Raw genomic sequence first — 20,372 nt, forward strand, 5'->3', positions numbered from 1 at the left:
CTGCAAATCTCTTTTTCTAATTCCTTCTCACTAATCAAATAAGAACTCTTCGAATTAGAGGTAACATTAGAAGACTTGTTGCTTATCAAAGGTTTTAAAGCAACCGGTCTCTCTTTTTCTCCTTTTCTCACAACATACACATTAGTTCTTCCATCAAACTTCACAAATCTATCATATTGCCAAGGATGGCCTAATAGTATATGACAAGCATCCATAGGACAAACATCACACAAAACTTTATCATCAAATTTACCAATTGAAAAGGAGATTAAGGCTTGTTTAGTTACCTTAACATCACTCGAAATATTAAGCCAATGAAGCTTATAAGGGCTTGGATGTTCAGTATTTGGCCACTTCAATTTGTCTACCAAAGTAGTAGATACCACATTAGTGCAACTCCCCGTGTCTATGATCATGTCACACAACCTATCTTCTACCTTGCACCTTGTAAGAAAGATTTTCTCCCTTTGATTGTTTTCCATAGGTACGGTTTTAGAGTGTAGTGCCCTTCTTAGAACCAAACTTTGACCATGAGTCTCGGGATCAATTTCGTCAATATGCCCCTCCTCTTCTTCAAAGTTTTCCTCTTCGTTCTTTTCTACATAGTCACTACCTTGCTCACACTTAGCTTGTTCTTGTTCCCACTCTTGAGCAGTCATTACTCTTTTTTATGGACAACTAGTTGCAATGTGACCAACACTACCACACTTGAAGCACTTCCTATCTTCAACAAGCTTTTTAGGAGCTTCAAATTTTGATTTAGTCTCCTTGTAGTTCGAACTAGAACCACTTTTCTCCAAGCTGTTCTTCTCAAAAGGTTTAGTGAAACCTTTTACAAAGAGCTTAGTGTACGTCCCTTTCTTCCCCTTTATCTGTTTTTCAACTTTCAAAGCTACCTTGCAAACATCCTCAAAGGACCAATATTGTTGCAATTCAACTTTTTCAGCAATATTATCATTCAACCCCGAAATAAATCTAGCAATCTTATGCTCAACAATCTCTTCTAAGCCACATAGCATGCATAACTTTTCAAATTCACCAATATAATTCTCAACAGTCATAGAATTTTGTTTAAAAAGTTGCATCTTAAGATAAACATCTTGAATATAATCACTAGGTACGAACCTTTTTTTCATGTGCTTCTTGAGTTGTTCCCAAGTTGAGATTCTTGCACGCCCCTCCTTATGCCTCTTCTTCTTTAGATTATCATACCAAAGACTAGCATAACCGGTCAGTTTTAATTCAGCCAATTTGCATCTTTTCCTTTCATCATACTCCTTGTAATCAAAGAGTGTCTCGGCCCTTCTAATCCACTCAAAGTATTTTTCAGGTTCATTCATACTCCCATTGAATTCGGGAAGATCTAATCTAAGGTTCCTATCATCATCCTTTGGTCTATCTCTTCTCCTAGGCCTTGGTGATTCATCACTTGAAGAATAATTATTTCGTGGCCTCCTTGGGTTCCTCCTTGGTTGTTCTTCCTCACTTGAACCAGAATTAGGGTTAGAATTCCCTTTCCTTGAAAAATCTCCAGCACGAGTATCAAGCCTTTTTAATATCTCATCCATCCTTGCTGCCAACTCGTCAATTCGCCTGTCTCTTCTAAGATTTTGAGCCTGTTCTAAGGTTAATCCCCTTGGAACTTGTGGAACCTCCTCGTCACTCATGATTCCTACACAAACCAAGTCAGTTCATGCAAAAATCTAGATTAAAAGATCGAATCTTGAAGGAAAACTAGGCAACACAAAAACCGGACTCCCAACCGCAAATCAGTGCACAAACACCAAACGTTTTAGGCTGTGTAGAACGCGTTACTCAACTAAAAATTATGAAATTTTATATGGTGATAGCTGGACGTTTTTAGAGTTCAATGAAAAAAGAATCACGTAAAAATTCCCAGCCAATTGTTCCCAGTTTAATTTTTACCGAAATTGCGCAAACCTGCTCTGATACCAAAGATGATGTGAATTATTGATCCGAAAATCAACAAAACACAAGGGATATGTTTAAGTCTAATTCTATACAGGAAATCCACCAAGAATTAAACAAAAACTAAGATTAATCAATTAAGAATCCACCTAATTAATCAATCCAAACGAATGTTTTAACTAAAACAAGCAAAACAGCAATTGATCACAATCAACCAAAACTCAAGTATGCAACTTAAGAAATAAATCTGAGTATTAATCTCTATATTTTTTTTGTGTGTTTTACAGCCCTATTTATAAGACTTAGTTTACCTAGGAAGATTAGGACAAGTTCCTAATTCAATCCTAATTAAACTAGAATTCTAACTTGCTTGAAGAGCAAGCACCTTGGCGCACAAGCATACACCAAACTCCTTGGAGAACAAGCACACGCCTAAACTGATTTATTTTGCTAACTAACTGATTTTTAAAGCAACTAAATAAATAAATAAAAATTAAAGAACTAAATAAAGATTAAAGATCCTAATGCTTGAACCAAGAAAAACCCTTTCAAGTGAAAGGTAAAAACTTGTAAGCAAAAATCTAAGTAAAGAAAATTCAAGAAAGTTCAAGAAAATGAACTAGACTCCAAGAAAAACCACTAAGCAAACCGTGGCTTTGCTTTGATATCCAAGAAAGTGTCCATGCAATGCTTGGCTTGAATCAATGTTTAGGGATAAACTATCTTGATGCATGATAAGCAAATCTTCGAAGTTCTCCATGCTTAGACTTGCATCAAGAAATGAAAACAATTGGGGGTAATTGGGAATTTTGGGGGAAAATCGTGAAAGAAGTGAGAAAAAAAAAATTAGACTCAACTCCATGAGTCATGTGCCTGGCACGTGACGGTCAACGCCGGAGTCTGACATTGACTTGCCTGAAAATAAAACTTGGTCCCTCTTAACAACCCAAAGTGTGTTTTGTGGTCCTTTTTAATAACTTTTGTCTTAATTGGTCGTTCTGAACAAAAGAGACCGCTTAAGTGGTCCTTTTGAACAAATTATCCTATAAGTAAAGCGGAACATTATTATAGTAAATCATTTTACATTAAAAGTAAATACATATTTGTTCAACCCCTTGCACAACTTATTTTAACTTTTAATGCAGAAAATATACTAAATGTCATCAAGTAAAAAAAAAAAAAAAAAAAACTCAATTTCAATGATTAATTGCTGAGATTGGTTCTTAATTCTCAAAATATACACCTAAGTTCTCACATAATCTCATTTATATATAGAATCAAGTTATAATGAGAACCAAGGCTAAAATGAGAACTATGAACTTATCTAGGCTTCACATAATCTCATTTGCATATAGAATCAAGTAATAATGAAAACCAAGGCTAAAATGAGAACTATGAACTTATTTAGGCTTTTATATTAATCGGACAGTCCACATGCTTCATGGCTAAAATGAGAACTATGAACTTATTTAGGCTTTTATATTAATCAGGCAGTCCACATGCTTCCCATATCATTAATGACATTTTTGTAATATTTCAACTTTACAAAACAGTTCCAATTTCATTTCATAAAGTAAATGAAAACTTAGTAAAAGTAAATGAAATTAATCATAAAGTAAATAAAATTGCCTTAAAAGTTAAAACCTGAAAAAACTTTGAAAAGCCGCGAAATTACGAAAATGCCATTAATGAGTGCAGGTGAACGTGAGCCGTCAGATCGAGCGTGATTAAAGGCTCACATTAGTTCTTAGTTCTCATTATTCATCTTGGTTCTCATATTATCTCAACAAAGAAACACACACACACACGCACGCGCGCGCGCGCACACACACACACACATCAAGCAATGTCTAGTGAAAAAGTTTGCATCTCACAGTGAAGAGGTTGTAGGATCAAACCCACTAGAGGCACCTTGGGGTGGGGATTTCTTTATCCTCCCCCCCCCCCCACACACACACACACTCAAAATATGTAGCCCGATCCGGGAGGAACTATGAGAGGTTTCGACCCGGCAGGGCCCTTCTCCTTATTACCAACCATAACTAGGTTTTCTTCCTCAACTTATAATGTTAAGCACATTTTATGTAAAGAATATGCTTTGTTTTTTGACAAAGGATAAAGAAAAGAGCCTAGTACATATTACTACAAAAGCAAATAAAAAGAACGGCATCCGAATATGCTTTTTAAGTACAAAGGAATTGCACATTTCTACTATCAAATATGCAAGCACATATCATTTTTAAAATAAGCACATTTTTTACGAAAAAAATATACATTTAGTTTAAAGATACTGCATAATTGATTTTCAATCTTTTCTTTGATACGTGTTGTGTCCATAATTCACTTACTAGATTCATGAGAGAAAGATGGTAGGAAGAGGAAATACATAGGAATAGGGTGGAGATAGAGGGAAATGGAGAAAATGAGCTCTGGGTGAAAATAAATGGGATGGAGTTATGAACTGGAAGGAAAAGAAGGGAAGAAAAACACAGGAGAAAAGAAAGAAATGGGAAAAAAAATTACATTATTTACAAATATGCCATTAATGAAATATGTACGTATGTATGTATATATATACATACATACTTATATATATATGTATATACATACATATATGTACACACGCACACACACACACAATTTATGGCATTATTGTAATTTCGTAAATTTTTAAACTTTTTTTTCCAGTGTTTTAACTTTTTTAAACTTATTTTAATGCCATAAAATCAATGTCATCAATGACACGGGAAGCATGTGATATATATATATATACTACCTCCATTAAATGTTATCTGCAACTTTTGCCATTTTTGTCCGCTAAGCATTATGTGCAACAAAAAAATTTCTTTCCTCTTTTAGTAAAAAAAACTTGTCAAATGTCAATTTTACCCTCATTAAAAAAATTAAAACACAATTTACTAATTATAATCAGATTTAATTAATCAGTAATTTCTCTCCTAATTTTCACCCCAACTAACCCAATCTAATTCATCAACTCTTCATCTTCAACTCAAGAAATCCAAAATCATCTACATTCATCTTCATCTTTATCTTCATTCATCTACATCTTCATCTTCCCCCATATATTCTCTCTCCTCTTTCAATATCATTATCTCTCTTCATCTTTCTTAGATCTTCTTACTCTCTCTTCAACTTTTTTAAAAATTTGTAGTGGGTTTCATGGATTTGAGATCTTCTTTCTCTTTCTTCAGCTTTCAAGAAGTTCAATTCGTGATGAATTTGTGGGATTTTCTCGGTTTTCCGTCGGATCTAGGTTTTGTTTTCGAGGAGGTGGGTTTTTCTGGGTTTTGATTTAAGTTGGGGTGGGATTTCTGGGTTTTGATTTTCGTGGGGGTGGGTTGTTCTGGGTTTTGATTTTCGTGGGGTGGGTTTTTCCGAGTTTTGATTTTCGTGGGGGTCGGATTTTCTGGGTTTTGATTTTCGTGGGTGGTGGTGGTGGTTTTGTGGGGGTTGGTAGTGGTGGTAATTTCATGAGGGTTGGTAGTGGTGGTGGTTTCGTGGGGTTGGTAGTGGAGTTGGTTTCGCGGGTTGGTGAAGGCGGTGGCGGTGGTGGTCTTGGTGAAGGCGGTGTCGGTGGTGTTAGACTGTTGACTGGTCTTGGTGGTGGCAGTGGGTGGTGTTGGCTGGTCTTGGTGGTGGCAGTGGGTGGTGTACTGGTGTTGGCCGGTCTTGGTGGTGGCAGTGGGTGTTTGATTAATTATCCAAACATTCTCTCTCCACCTTAATTACATACCCCTAAAATACATTAATCACCATTATCAAATTTTGCATCGTGAACCGTAAAGTCCCCCAAAGTTACAGATAACATAATTTAACGAAGGTAGTATATATATATATATATATATATATATATATATATATATATATATATATATATATATATATATATATATATATATATTTCATAATATTTATGTTAGTGTGTTAATTAGAGAAATAAATTATAAACTAGTAATGGTCCTTACGAAATAAGACAAGTGTTGCGATTAATTTGAAATAGATGATAAAGTGAGAAAAGTGTTGCGATTAATTTGAAATGGTGGATGGATATGGAGTAAAAAAAACAAAAACAAAAAAAAAAAAAAAACATTTTTTGGTAGCAAAATACTTAAAAGCCAACTATAGACTTCTCCAATTCTGTTGTACTGTGCAGTTGGTGTAGGTCCATGACTCCATTCCTATCGAGCTTAAATTTGGGATGCTCTTTAGCAGTTAGTATGACAGAAAATAATCATCTAAATAACTAAACTCACCTGAGCACTGGGGCACCACACTTAAGGGATTTTGATAGTTTGACGTGGTATAGTGTTTGTTTGAAGAATCAGTACTTGACTCCAACATTCTTAAGGCAACATCTTCAAACCCCTTTTCTACCGCGAGGTAGAGAGGAGTATAACCATCCTTGTCACAAAAGCCACTCATCAACCCCGAAATGTTCGAATCAATTGACAGCAAAGACAAAGCGACTTCCTTGTGCCCTTCCCTGATTGCTATATGCAATGGTATCTCCTTATTCATGTTCCCTTCAATCCATGGTTCTCGATGATTAACATCGACGTCAACCGTAATCTCCTCTAATTGTTGCTGTCTAATTTTATCGGAAGCAGACCTATAGGCGTTCACTAGTGAATCTGCTATCTGCTTATTGTTCATTTTAGCTGCTATATGAAGAGCATTCATGTTTTGCTTGTTCTTCTGACAAATAAGCTCACATACTTGTGTGGGACTTAGCCATTCTAAAGCTCTGGAAATGAACGTTGCTTTGCCATTTTGCACTGCAATATGGATGATGTTGTTCCCGTCTTCTGGCGACGTATAAAGTATCCTAGCAGGACTACTGAGATTTTGTTCAAGGAATATTTCTTCATTCCCTACTCTTGCTGCTAGAAAGAGATTTTCCGACATATTTTATCAAGCAAGTTAAGGATAATCCTTACAAGCTTATGTATGACGGGAAAATAATTCCTGCTAAGTTGCTAGCAAGAGCTTTTTTTATAAAAAAAAAATAAAAAAATCAAAAATTAAAAAATAGAACTTGTGCATGTTTATTCTAGTATTGAAGGATTATAAAGGAAATGGTGGCTGAGTTTTCCAGCTCTATCTTATTATCTTAAGAAGGATCTATCCTCGGATGAAGATTACCACTTATTGCATGTGGCCTTGAATGACTGTATGAGCGTTTACTTTTCAAACCCAAGTCTTTGAAATATTATTTTGTTTTATTTGTAAGTATGCATAATTGAAATTTTCTTCCAACAAGCTCATGCATGGTGCATGATAGAGTATATGATATTACTAGTATAAATTATGTGGATATCTTTTGTGTATTTATGTGTATCTTATATTCTCATAGATTAGGTTGCAATCCCTATATATATTGATTAATGAGAATATGATATTCAATTAAGGAGATTTACAATTCGAAGTAACTTACATTGTATCAAAACCAACGTGACACAAAAGTCACGAGTTCGAATCTAATCTACCCCTCCTTGTAAAGTAGAATATTAAGTACATGGTATGAGGTGGGCCCGTGATATATTCACATTTCAAGCCCAAAAGGCTCTCACGGGAGAGGGTGTGATAGTGTATAAAACACAAACCTAAGCCTAAACCATCAAATTTTTAATTTTTTTTTTTTTTTTTTTTTAAAAAGGCGGAATGAACTTATAGTTGTTTTGTAATAAATATATAGCAGTGTTGTAAAGAACATATAGCTATTTTATAAAGAACATCCAGCTTTATGTTCATTTTATATATTCAAAGAACATTCGTAATATTAATAAAGAACATGATAATATAAGGTAATGAAAATTATTTTTAGGTTTATTTGACTTTTACCTTTTTTCACCTCTATAAAATAAATAAATATTATTATGTAATATATCATTAGATTCATCATAATGTCTAGTTTCATAATATATATAATTTTGTTATAATTTTTACTAATTAACAATTAAAGATATTAATGGTCAAAGTTGTGTCTCGGCAAATATGACGGACAAACTGATGCAAATAAAAGAAATACAGAGGAAGTATGTACCAACAAACTTTTAAAAGTTTTATTTTACCACCAACAAAAAATCAAAAAATTATTTTTCACCACCAGCAGTCTAAGGAACTGTTAAATTTAAGAGGTTTTCAAAAAATTATTCGATATTCATGCCAAAACATGTTCTTAAGAAGTTTAGGGGGTCATTTTGGCCCTTTAGATCCGATTTAATGCCAGAATTGACTACAAATTATCACAAGGGTCTCGTTTTGTGTGGGTCACGCAAATCGATGTATTTTTCGTAGGCAAAATGAGTTATTTACGATAATTACTAGTCAATTCTGACCTCAAATCAAAACCAAAGGGCCAAATAGACCCTAAAAACATTAAAGAATATGTTTTCGACACGAAAATCGAAGAATTTTTTTTATTTTGTTTGATTTAATGGTTATTTTGACAGCATATGGTAAAAAATAATTTTTAGATTTTTTTTTTAATTAGTTGGTGGTAAAATAAAACTTTTAAAAGTTTGGTGGTAAAAAACAATTTCGGCTTTTTTCTTGATGGTAAAAGGGAGAAAAAAAATATAAATAAATAAATAACTTATTTTTATTTAACCACCATAATCTAAAGGCAAAATTCAAATAACATTTCAAAATAAACAATATATATTATGTCACAAACAAAAGTACATTATACTGACAATAAAAAAAAATTGTAGATGTGGTATGTTCTTTTCACTCTAGATATATGTTTATTATATTTTAATAGTATGTTTATTACATTTTAATAGTATGTTCTTTTCACTGTAAGTACATGTTTATTACATTTCTATAATATTTTCATTCTGGTTTTTTTAATGAAACATATGCACCAAGTTCGGGGCATACGCCTGTAAGAACCATGCTTTGATGCACAATAATAGTATCTTGTGTTAGTTATTTTGAAACCGGGGCAATAGTGACATGGATTTTAATTCGAATTAGCAACGATTTAAGCTTGAATCTTTGTGAAGAGTTTTGAGGATCTGAATTCTGAAGTGATAAAAATGGAAATTATGGCTTCAATAAAAGGGATAATACCCTGATTCTCAAATGAATATATGGTCGCCTCTTCCTAGTCACGACTAGAAAATAATCAAGTCGCTACAAGTGATGGATTGAAGATTATCATTAGAAATCAAACAAGCAGCATTAAAAAGTTAATCCCAAAACAAAAATACACTAAAATTTATTGATATATAGTTTTGTGGCCTATCTATAGGATGTTACACCATAACGTGGTGATGTGTCATAGTTATGATTGGTCTATTTTTTATTTATTTTTAAAATACTAAATGTACTATACATGTATGTATAATTATAAATATATGTATTTTTTTAAAGAACACGTAATTATTGTTTTTTAAAAACTATTTTTATCTTTTTAAAATTATTTTCGAAAATTAAATTATAATTAAAATAAAAAAAATCATCTTTGTTCTTCATTGTTCTTCATTCATGATCTTAATTAACCACCCTGACCCCAAAATCTTGTATAATCTATTCGGAACTCAAACTAAAATTTTGTCCAATGATCAGATTTGTTGGGTTTCGAATTGAATCTGCTTCATTGATTCGTATACAAATTTCGTTGGTCGATTGATAATTATGATTTATGTAAAAATAATGTTGTTTGATAGTTTTGATGATGAAAATAGCCTTAGGATCATGTATTATGATGATCTAAAACACGTATCTTTCAATTATTTTTACAATCAACTGATGGATAAAGAGGGTGTGCTCTGCGATTTATCGTTTGAATTTTTTTTCGCAGATCTGTTTGATTTAGAATTGAGATATGTGATTTTTTTAATCTATTTGTGGTTAGTTAATTACCTGTATTTAGTTAGGTAATTACTTGTATATAGTTAGGTAATTATCTATATTAGGTAGGTCATTACCTAACCCACAAACAAGTTCGAGAAAACTTAATTACATTTATCGAATCAAATAGGGGTTGCGAACCAAAAAAAGATGCGACCAATTCATCTTCTACAAACTTGATACTCCTTGTTCTTTGTCAAAATTGCACAACTTGAGTCCACATAAATGATATTTTTGAACCATTCAAATCGGAATTTGTCCTTTGCAAAAACTTATAAATGAGATTATTGTTGAGATTTCCTTATGAACAAAAACCTAAAATAAAAAACGGCAAAAAACCAAACGCAAAAACACAATTTATTTCGAATTTTTATCCCAATTTGTGTTCGGATTTATGAATTTATCAACAACTAACATTGATTTTGGGAATGGGGGCAAATCTATGACATGATTGATGAACATGGATGAACAATGATGAACAATTTTAATTTTGTTATCTTTAATTATAATTATAAATTCAAAAAATAATTAATATTATAAAAACTATATTTTTATAATTTATAATTACGTATTTCTTAAAAAAAATACATAAAAATACAATTTTAATACATTATGGACATTAAAAATATCAAAATGAAAAAAAAAATACTAAATACAGGCCAATCAAATTTTTCCACATCAGCAAATTGTGTTGTCATTTTTAAAGAATGACATTGTAGAATTTTTACCTATTTATAAGGTTTACAAGGAAAAGATTTTCTAAGTTTAACCTAATTCTACAATTTTGTCATGTGGTTTTACTCATAATTATGATAATATATGTATTTATTATTCTGAGTTCTCAAATTGTTATGGTGTCATTGTATTTTTTATACGTTGATGATATGCTAATCTTTGAAACGGGTATAAATGACATCAATGAGACCAAGAAATATTCATCTTCTTGTTTTTAAAAGATTGGTAACACGACATGAAAAATGAGTTAAATGAGACATAAATGACTTGATAGTGATCCAATTATAAGGTAATTACTTTAGTTTAAAATGGCTTTATTTGAATATTGAAATGGGTCAACCTAATCCAAATTCAGCCAAGATAAAAAAAGATATGATGAACACAATATTAAATCATCCTTACCCTACTAAAACTAAACTGAACTTAACCGAAGTGAAATCAACCGGACTCAAAGTCATCCGCTTCAAAATTTACCCGGTCAAATCCGCTTTAAACCTAGTATGAATTACTTGAACTGAATATGAATTGATCTAAAGTTGACCCAACCCAAACTTGACAGATCTTGGCCCAAATTTGAACCGATTCAAATCGGGGCAGGTTAAAATAGTAACTTTGATCCAAACATAACAAACCCCAACTCCATTCGGTTACTTGAATTAATACTATTCAAGTGTACGAGTCAGGGGCGGATCTATTAAGGTGCACAGTGAGTCACGTGACTCACCAGCACAAAAAAAAAAAAAAAAAAAAAAAAAAAAAAAAAAAAAAAAAAAAAATTAAAAAAAAATCTAAGAGACCACCTATTACAAATAGGCGGTCTCTTTTCTGCTTCTATTTGAGATTAGCCACTGTCAGTTTTTTAGATATCAAATAGACCCCCTATTAAAATATCAGATAGGTGGTCTCTTTGTTGCTGCCATTGCCACCACGTCATTAGAGACCTGTTATCTATATAACAGGTCTCTTTTTGTTAGCAGAATAATTTTTGCGCTGTTTTCATATTTCAATTAAAAGACCTGTTATATTTAATAACCGGTCTCTTAAGTTATCTAACATTTTTTTTTAATAATTCTTGTTTTTAAGTAAAAAAATCATAAAGTTAGTTTAATGTAATAGTTTTATAGTATGTATTTTTATATCCTATTGTTGGATTGAAATAATTTTGGTGAAATATAATTTTTTTTTGTATAATTTTTGGATTGAAATAAGTGATCAATTATTGATGGTGACTCATAAGTTCGAAATTCCTGGATCCGCCACTGGTACGAGTAGTACAACGTTTTTATTCCTCCAAAACGAAATATCAGACAATTTTACAACGTTTGAACTTTCTTGTATTCCAAATTTTCTTGACAAGGTAGTGTATGATAACCACTCAAAATTCAATAAACGATAAAATATATAACAAACTTATCAACAAACATATCAACAAAAATAAGGACTCAAATTTTCATAGTAAGTGCTCGTCTACAACCACATAACGTGGAAAACATTATCCTAGCATCAATAAAATCAAATATATTTAATGGATCTCGCTAAAGGACGCCCCGCGGCGTTATGATAATAATTTAATATACTTCTTAAACTGATATTAATTTGATAATGCACGTCAAAATCATGTGTCATTGATCTGTGTAATTATTAATTTTCTGGAAAAAAAAATTGTATTCATAATACCAATCCAAAAATATATATAACTTTAATTTTATACCTAGTTATACCAATATTAGTGACACTTAGGGCCTGTTCACATTTACTTAATTTCAGTTCAGTTCAGCTCCAATCAGTTCAGTTCAGTTCAGCTTTTTATTTCCCTCTCTCATAAAATATTCATTTCAGCTTAGTTCAGTTCAGTTCAGTTCAGTTCAGTTCAGTTCAGCTCCAATCAGTTCAGTAAATGTGAACAGACCCTTAGACTTGATTTAAAAAAAAAAAAAAAAAAAAAAAGGGTCTATTAGGTTTTATTTTAAGAAAATAAAATACTAAGGATAGTACCCGTGCGTGCTACGTTATTATTGATACGACTTTTAAGATTTGAAAATAAAGTGTGTATATATGTGTGTTAACAAAATGATTTTGTTTTTATTGAATTAAACATTATTGCAAAAGTAACAAAATTGGAAGAAAAAAAAAAAAGTTAATAGCATTATCGAAAACTAAGATAATATAGAATAGTATTGTTTAATACTCCCTTTGTTTTTAATCACTTGATCAATTTCTCCATGCGCGGAGTGTTAGGAGAAATTAAAGAAAGTACTAAAATATAGAGGTAGTGGGGTAAGTGAAAGAATAAAAAATTGTTAAAAGCAAAAGTAGTTGAGAGAATTGGAGGAAAGAAAATATGAAATCAATAAAATGTGATTTATGGGGGTCACTTGGTGAGAGAAATGAGTAAAATATTGTAAAATCTTTCCAAATAAGGAAATTGACCAAGCATTTAAAACGGCTGGAAAAGAAAAATGGAGTAAGTATTTAAAAACGGAGGAAATAATATTTACCTAATATACGTTCATTTTTTTTACAAAAAAATAAATACCTAATACTTCCTCCGTTTTTTTTAGTTGACACCCTTTGACTTTTACACTATTCACACAACACGCTTTGACTCGCTTTGTGGTTTATAAATACGATAAAACATATTCATGAGGGATCCTCTTTAATTCGTTTCAATGTATATTTTATTAATATCCACTTTTTTAATTTTACAATGCTGATAATTAGAGATATTAATCGATAAAAACATGTGTTGGAAAGCGTGATAATAGAAAGGTGTCAACTAAAAAAACAGAGGAAGTATAAAATACTCCGTATATTTAAAAATATATTAGTTGGGTTTATATGGAGGATTACTATTATTAAGAATTTTAATTGGGAGAAAGATATTTTGGTTTATTGTAAAATAATTTCCTTAAAGAATATGTGTAAAAACAGAAAGTAAAATGGGCGGGAAAAAATTTAATCAGGAAATGACATGTGTCATTCCTGATTTCGCTTTTAGTATATAACTAGGTTAAATCCCGTGCAATGCACGATTGTTAAATATTTTTGACAATTTTATTATAAATTTTTTGATATAATGACTTGAGTATTAAAAATTATAGAGTATATTAAAAATAAAAGCTTGTAAGAGAAAATATTTAAAATAGATGTAATAATTGTAAATATATAATGGATAGTTTAATCTTATAGGAAAAGATTTATATTTTATATAAAACAAATTATGTCATAATTTAGATATAATTTATTTTTTCCTTACATAACAATAATTTTTTTAGAAGGTACTTTTGGCGGGAAATTATTTAATAATATATTGACAAGTGTGTCTTTAGATTCGCTTTTAGTAGTATTTAATTGATTATTGAATTATTGATTGATAGAATCTTATGATTGATAATATTATGTATGTATACAATAGAATCAATTACACTTAGAAATAAACAACACATTAAGGCTCTGTTCTTTTCACCTTAAAAAATTAATATTACGTAAAAAAATTTCAGTTCAAAAATAAGTTCAGTTCAGTAAAATTAATTTCAGTTCAGTAAAATTAATTTCAGTTCAGTAAAAATAAGTTCAGTTCAGTAAACTCAGTTTTCTTAAAGAAGAATTATAATGGAAAATCAGTAAAAATAATTTCAGTTCAGCAAAAATAATTTCAATTTAGCAAAAATAATTTCAGTTCAGCAAAATTAAGGTGAAGAAAACAGGACCTAAGTACTAACCAAAATATTGCATCAATCCTTTCTCAACAAAAAAGCACCAATCATAACATTTATATCTATAGTTAATCGCGCATATTATGTAATAGAATCTTATAATTGATAATATTATGTAATAGATAGGATCACACATATACAAAATAATATACTAAATTATTTTTGAAAAAAAATTGTTAATTAAAGTAAAATTTATCATTTTATTTTTTAAAATGACCTAAAAAGCTACTGTTAACTAGTATAAACGTGCCTATAAACTCTATATAAATATTACTCATCAAGCACCAATTGCCTTTGAACATAAGACCTAGAATACAACATTATATTATTGTATCCCACTTTCCATTGAACCTGGAGAATGTATAAGAGGATGTTGAACAAACAAACTTTGGCATACATATTAACGAGCTGAAAAGGCACCACTAATAGCCAATAACATAAAGTAGATGGGGTAGGAAACAAAGTGGTTAGGGCATAACAACACATATTGAATCACACATTTAAGTGATTTGGTACCCTTAACTGTGGGTACCATTGATCTCTTCTCTGGGAATGAGAATTTTGAAGGCCCCCAAACATTTTATTTTGAGGAGCAATTATATATAAGATAGGAAATTTTCAAAGTAATAGATTGAAAATCCTTCGTTTGGAAAAATTGAAGGAGGAAACGACGACCAAACTACAAGCCCTGACCAATTACAATAACCAAAGGATACCACTCCAATGGCAAACCCCCCAAAATACACGAACTCGAATATCCAAAACTATAAACAGGAGCTTAACACACTCCTTTAAATCCTCAAAAAACTTGACAAACACCAATTAGGACAAAGAAAACTGCATCGAAGAGCAATAAACTTACAGCAAAACCCATTAAAGCAAGGAAAATTAAAAACAAATTAAAAGCCATTCAAACAAGAAAGAAAACACAAGGTTGGAAACTGTTTTGGCCAAAATTTGCTCGCTAGATTCGACCAGGTTCTATAGGACAACAACTAGATTAAAAAGTATGCAAATGATAGTGTAGGTTCAATTAATGAGGGTAGATAACCTACAAAAGATGAACAAAGGGGAAAGAGGAAAAGAGACACAAGATGATGACGCAGAAAACCCCAGGAATAAGGGTAAAAACTGCGGGTGGCGTTGAGTCCACCAATCTACTAGTTTGAGAATGAATTACAGGTACAATACAGGTTGTTTTGTGACTAAGAATGAACCTGTAATTTAGTACTAATTGCTAATGACTATGAAATATGATGCCTAGGGCTCGTATCTTGTGTTTTTACAATGGTCTTCCATCCTACTTATAATGGGGGAGTCTTTTGAAGTCTTGTAACAACTTCCTTGATGATTCCTTAAAAGTAGGAGTTAGCTGCCAGGTTCAGCTACGAGATTTATGCCATATTCTCTTTGTGTTTATCCTTTGCCTTTTGACTTGTTCTTTGTTGCTGGTTAGTTGGAGGATAGTGGGAGTGTCCTCCACAAAAATAGGAGAAGTAGTTTGACTCCTTGATTTGGTCTTCAATGAATGTGGACTGATTTGCGGTGTAGATACATTTAACATTTCCGATTAACTTATTCCTGGTGGGAAATATCTCCTCCTTGATTGTAGGAAAGCTTATAACAAATTTGACTTCATTCAAACTTGGATTCTCTTAGAATATTCCTTGGAAATATCTTTGTTTGATTATATTTAAGACCTAGAACCAGGTAGCTGATCACGTAGCAATTTGTAACATGCGACCTAGCAACCTGTGACCTGCGATCTAGCAACCTGCAGTCATCTGAGCCTATAGTAAAATTTTAGGCACAACAGAAACAACCTATTAAACCGATAGATCCTTCACCGGCAAACCAAACGACGGCCGCAGAAGGAGTCTCAAAACAAACCCCGAACTCACAAAAGGAAAAAGATTCGAGAATAAAGCCCAACGCAAGAAACAAACCCTAACCCTAACTTTACACCACTAGCCGGCAGCGTTAAAGGTAGCCGTCGATTCTTATTTTGTCAACCAACCTTGAAACCCGATTTGAAAACAACCTTCTTTCCCTCCGCTAACCTATTCGAGATTAAAAACTTGAAAAGAGAGCTAAAAACGAAAGAGGAAACTTGTCAGAGGGGCCGCGACGCCAAAACTCTGGCGAGGTCCTGGGTTTCAGGGGAAGGGAGTTCTGTGTTTTGGTTTTTGAGATGAGAGAGAACAGAGAGTTTTTCGGGGTTTTTTTCTATAACTTAGAATTCACTGTGAGCTAAAATGAAATTTGTTTATGGACTACTTGTTTGACATTGTTTTTTGTTTTCAAGGTGTTTTCACTTTTTTGTTGGACTTATTTTTGATTCATTATATATCATATATCATATGACTTTGAAAAACAAAACAAAAACAAAAACAAATAAAAATAAAAAAAATAATAGAAACCACAGCGATGTCAAACGAACCCTAAACTTTTTGGTTTTTTCGGCAGTTAATATTTTGGAAAAAAAAAACAAAAACAAAAAGCTTTACAAGATAACAACAACAACAAAAAAAAAAAAAAAAAAAAAAAAAAAAAAAAAAAGGGCTAGAAACACCACTAAGGGTTTGTTCACATTCACTAAACTGATTGGAGCTGAACTGAACTGAATAGAGTTGATAGAATATTTTATGAGAGAAGGAAATTAGGAGCTAAAGTGAACTGAACTGAAATTAAGCTAAAGTGAATAGGCCCTAATTGGTCGATAACAATTTGTAAGCTAAATTATTGACTATATGGATATTCGGTCTTTAGCAAAACAATAATCATATGGCAAATAAAGGACCGTACCATGGGGAATGACAAGCAAGAACACCTAAATTTAAGAGACATGTTCAAGCTAACTCAGACACAAAGTTAAAGTTTGGATAATTAACTACTACACAGCTAGATTGAACAAATGGAGATACTATAGGAACAAATGATAGGAGATGACGAGATTTGAAACCTACCAAACCAATGAATCAACCAATTGGATAAAGCATGAACATCCTTGGGTGATTGAATGGGAACTCATCAACATCATCGTCTTTCAAAATCACAAAATCAAGCAATTCCTAAATAAATAAAAAATTAAAAAAAAAAATAACGTGACAAGGTAACAAAGGGGGTGTTTGGTATGCTATTTTTGTAGGGCTAGAAACGAAATTATGTTACCGTTTCCGTTAGAACATGTTTGGTTAATGAGTTTTTTTTTTTTTTTTTTTTGGTTAATGAGTTAAGCAAGAGAAATCATTTCTTTTCTCTAACCCATTCCACCACTTTGTTTCCCGTGTAAAACATGGGGAAACAAATTCATTTCTCTCCTCTAACTCAAAAAGACAAATCTAAATCTTCTCTCTCCTCTCAGGCTCGCATACGACAAATCTCTAAAAAAAATCCCAATTTTGATCGATCGAAGTTATAGATTTTGCTCAAGTTGTTAAATTTTTTCCTTAATTGAGTGTTTGGTCCATTTGTTGATTGCTATTTTCCATCCATGGTATTAATTTCTAGGGTTTTCTGTGCTAATTTTTTTGTTTTATTTGAGTTTTACTTTTCTCAATTGAATCTCTTGCTTTTTGCTTCATGGCATTATTGCTAATATGATGCTTGAATCGGGATGCTTCCAACGTTTATCAAAATTCCAGGTATTCTCTTTTAATAATGAACAAAATTCTGTAATCAGTCTTGTAACATTATAGTACTACCTCCGGTTCATTTTACTTGCAACAAAGTACAAGTTTATGCAAACCAAGACAAAACTTTTAAGGGGGTTAATGCATGTGATGGTTTAGCAATTAAGGGAGATAATAAGGAGGGAAAGTATGTGGTCCCATTTTTTAATAAAGTATGAAGGGTGGGAAAGTATGCTTAGGTGGACTTTTCCCACCCAAATTTTTCTGCTTTTTCACATGGGAAAGGGATTCCCTCTTTTTTTTTCCAGCCAAATTTAAAAGGGACTCCTTGTGTAATCAGCCTACATTCACAGTGCTAAGTTAATCAAAAGCAGCATCTATGTCCATTTGTACTAGGCTCCGTTGAAGACCATCCAAAAAGTTCCAGCCACCACTTCATCACCTTCAGTCAGCCTGAAAAAAAATAAAGGGGGGACTCATGGCAGAGTTCTTTGAAGAACTCTTCTTTAATGCAAATCAGCTTTATGATGAGGAACAAGATATGGCAACATGACATCAATTCAGTGCAGAATACAGTGATGATAACAACAGCAGCTCAGATGAAGAAGATGGTTATGATGCAGATGATGATGCTGAACAACAAGATGCAGAACATGTTTATGGCAGACAACAAAGAGAAATGACAGTGGAAGAAAAGAGGAATCTTGTTGATGAGATCATGCTCAATATGGAGGGGGACTCTTTGCCAAGAGGATTTTTATCAAACTTGGCTAGAAAGCATTATGTGCATAGATCAACAACAACAAGATGGTTTAAGGTAATTAAACAACACATGCTAGAAGGAAATGGTGTAGATGTTGGGACAAAGAAATTAGGTACTTGTGGTAGAAAACAAAAGGAATACACTGATGAATTCTTAACATCAGTCCCTTTGTACAAGAGACAAACTGAAAGAGGGTATGCTGCAGCCCTTCATATTTCTAAGTCTGCAATTCATAGGTTAAGGAAAAGGGGAATACTAAGAACACACACAAGCACAAACAAACCAGCACTGACTGACAATCATAAAATAGCAAGACTGAAATGGGTTCTCAGTCACATTATCCCTATTCCTGCAGAAGGGGACCCTTCTTTTGTTGATATGCAACAATGGATACACATTGATGAGAAGTGGTTTTTCATAAACCCAAAAACAAGAACATTCTATCTTTTACCAGCAGAAGAAAATCCATACAGAGCACAGCAGTCAAGGAGATTTAAGGTGAAGGCAATGTTTATGGGCATGGTTGGGAAACCATTGTATGATGAGAACAAACAATTACTACATGATGGTAAGTATGGTCTATTTCCCTTTGTCAAGTATGAGCAAGCAAAGAAAAAAAGCAAAAACAGAGACAAGGGTACAATTGAAGCTAAGGCAGTGCAGAGCATAAACAAAGAAGCTATAAGGGACATGCTACTAAACCATGTGTTGCCAACAATACATGCACAATGGCCTCCCCAACTGCCGAAGGACATCACAATTCGGTGGGACAATGCTAGGCCTCACCAAATACCACAAGATGAAGAATTTCAGGAAGCATGTCAAGCATATGGGTTCAACATCAAGTTTGTTTTTCAATCAGCACAATCACCAGACATGAATGTATTAGACTTAGGACTCTTCAATGTCATTCAATCATTACAGTATCAGTCATTTCCTCAAAATTTAGATGATCTTATAAGAGAAGTAGAAATAGCATTCAATGGATTTGAGGCAGAGCTTAATAAATACTGTTGGATTACTCTCCAATCTTGCATGATTGAGGTCTTAAGAAGAAAAGGGGGTAACAACTACACACCACCACACATGAAAAAAAGGAGTTTAGATAGGCAAGGTGTTCTGCCAGATTTGCTAGAGGTGGACAAGGAACTCATTGCAGAGGTAGTTCACTACCTAGATTCAATCATTATTCCAACAACTGGTGCAAATGAAAACCAAATGGAGGTTGATGCAGACTGAAGATTGAAGGGAAGCATATCACACAAGATGAAGCATAGACTGCCACACATAACCAGCATAATTTTAACATGTTTTTTGTTGTTTACAATAGTATTGGTTAGGTGTATTTTGATAACAAAGATTGTGTATTCCTAGATAGGCAGTCTTATATGCAATTGAAGGTATGTAAGTATCAAAATCCACTTTTTGGGACATTAATGCTATCAATATCTTTAAAAGGTAACAACCATCCATCAGTTAGGGTTTAATTATCTTTCAAGGCATCTTTGAGTTGTGGTACCTCAATAGTACTCCTCAAAAAGAGGGTACTAGAGCAGCCAACTTACTCAAATAGCTATTTGATGAGTCCCTTCATCATTTGGATGGGATTGGGTAACATGCATTTTGTGAGGGGGGACTCATTACATCAAAGACAGGGGACTCAAATTCTCCAGCCTTAAATCCAACACACCAACAACACAAAATCCAACAGTACACAGG

General features: G+C 32.6%; 2 protein-coding genes across 3 annotated transcripts in view; one reads left to right on the plus strand and one right to left on the minus strand.

Moving 5' to 3' along the window:
* The window catches only part of LOC145628858 (protein ACCELERATED CELL DEATH 6-like), a 50,573-nt gene extending 43,489 nt beyond the window's left edge, over positions 1 to 7,084 (minus strand). For both annotated transcript variants that reach the window (XM_081681283.1, XM_081681282.1), the window contains exon 1: positions 6,204 to 7,084. In XM_081681283.1, the coding sequence (XP_081537409.1) occupies positions 6,204 to 6,855 (652 nt within the window). In that variant the 5' untranslated portion in view covers positions 6,856 to 7,084. The remainder of the gene's footprint in view (positions 1 to 6,203) is intronic.
* Positions 7,085 to 15,294: 8,210 nt separating this feature from the next.
* On the plus strand, positions 15,295 to 19,892 carry LOC145627609 (uncharacterized). The gene is made up of 2 exons (XM_081679975.1): positions 15,295 to 15,382; positions 18,460 to 19,892. Exons 1-2 carry the CDS (start codon positions 15,295 to 15,297, stop codon positions 19,890 to 19,892), a joined length of 1,521 nt encoding a protein of 506 aa, XP_081536101.1.
* The last annotated feature ends 480 nt before the right edge of the window (positions 19,893 to 20,372 follow it).

This window comes from Chenopodium album, chromosome 4 (assembly GCF_948465745.1).
Source record: "Chenopodium album chromosome 4, dcCheAlbu1.1, whole genome shotgun sequence".
Lineage (NCBI taxonomy): Eukaryota > Viridiplantae > Streptophyta > Magnoliopsida > Caryophyllales > Amaranthaceae > Chenopodium > Chenopodium album.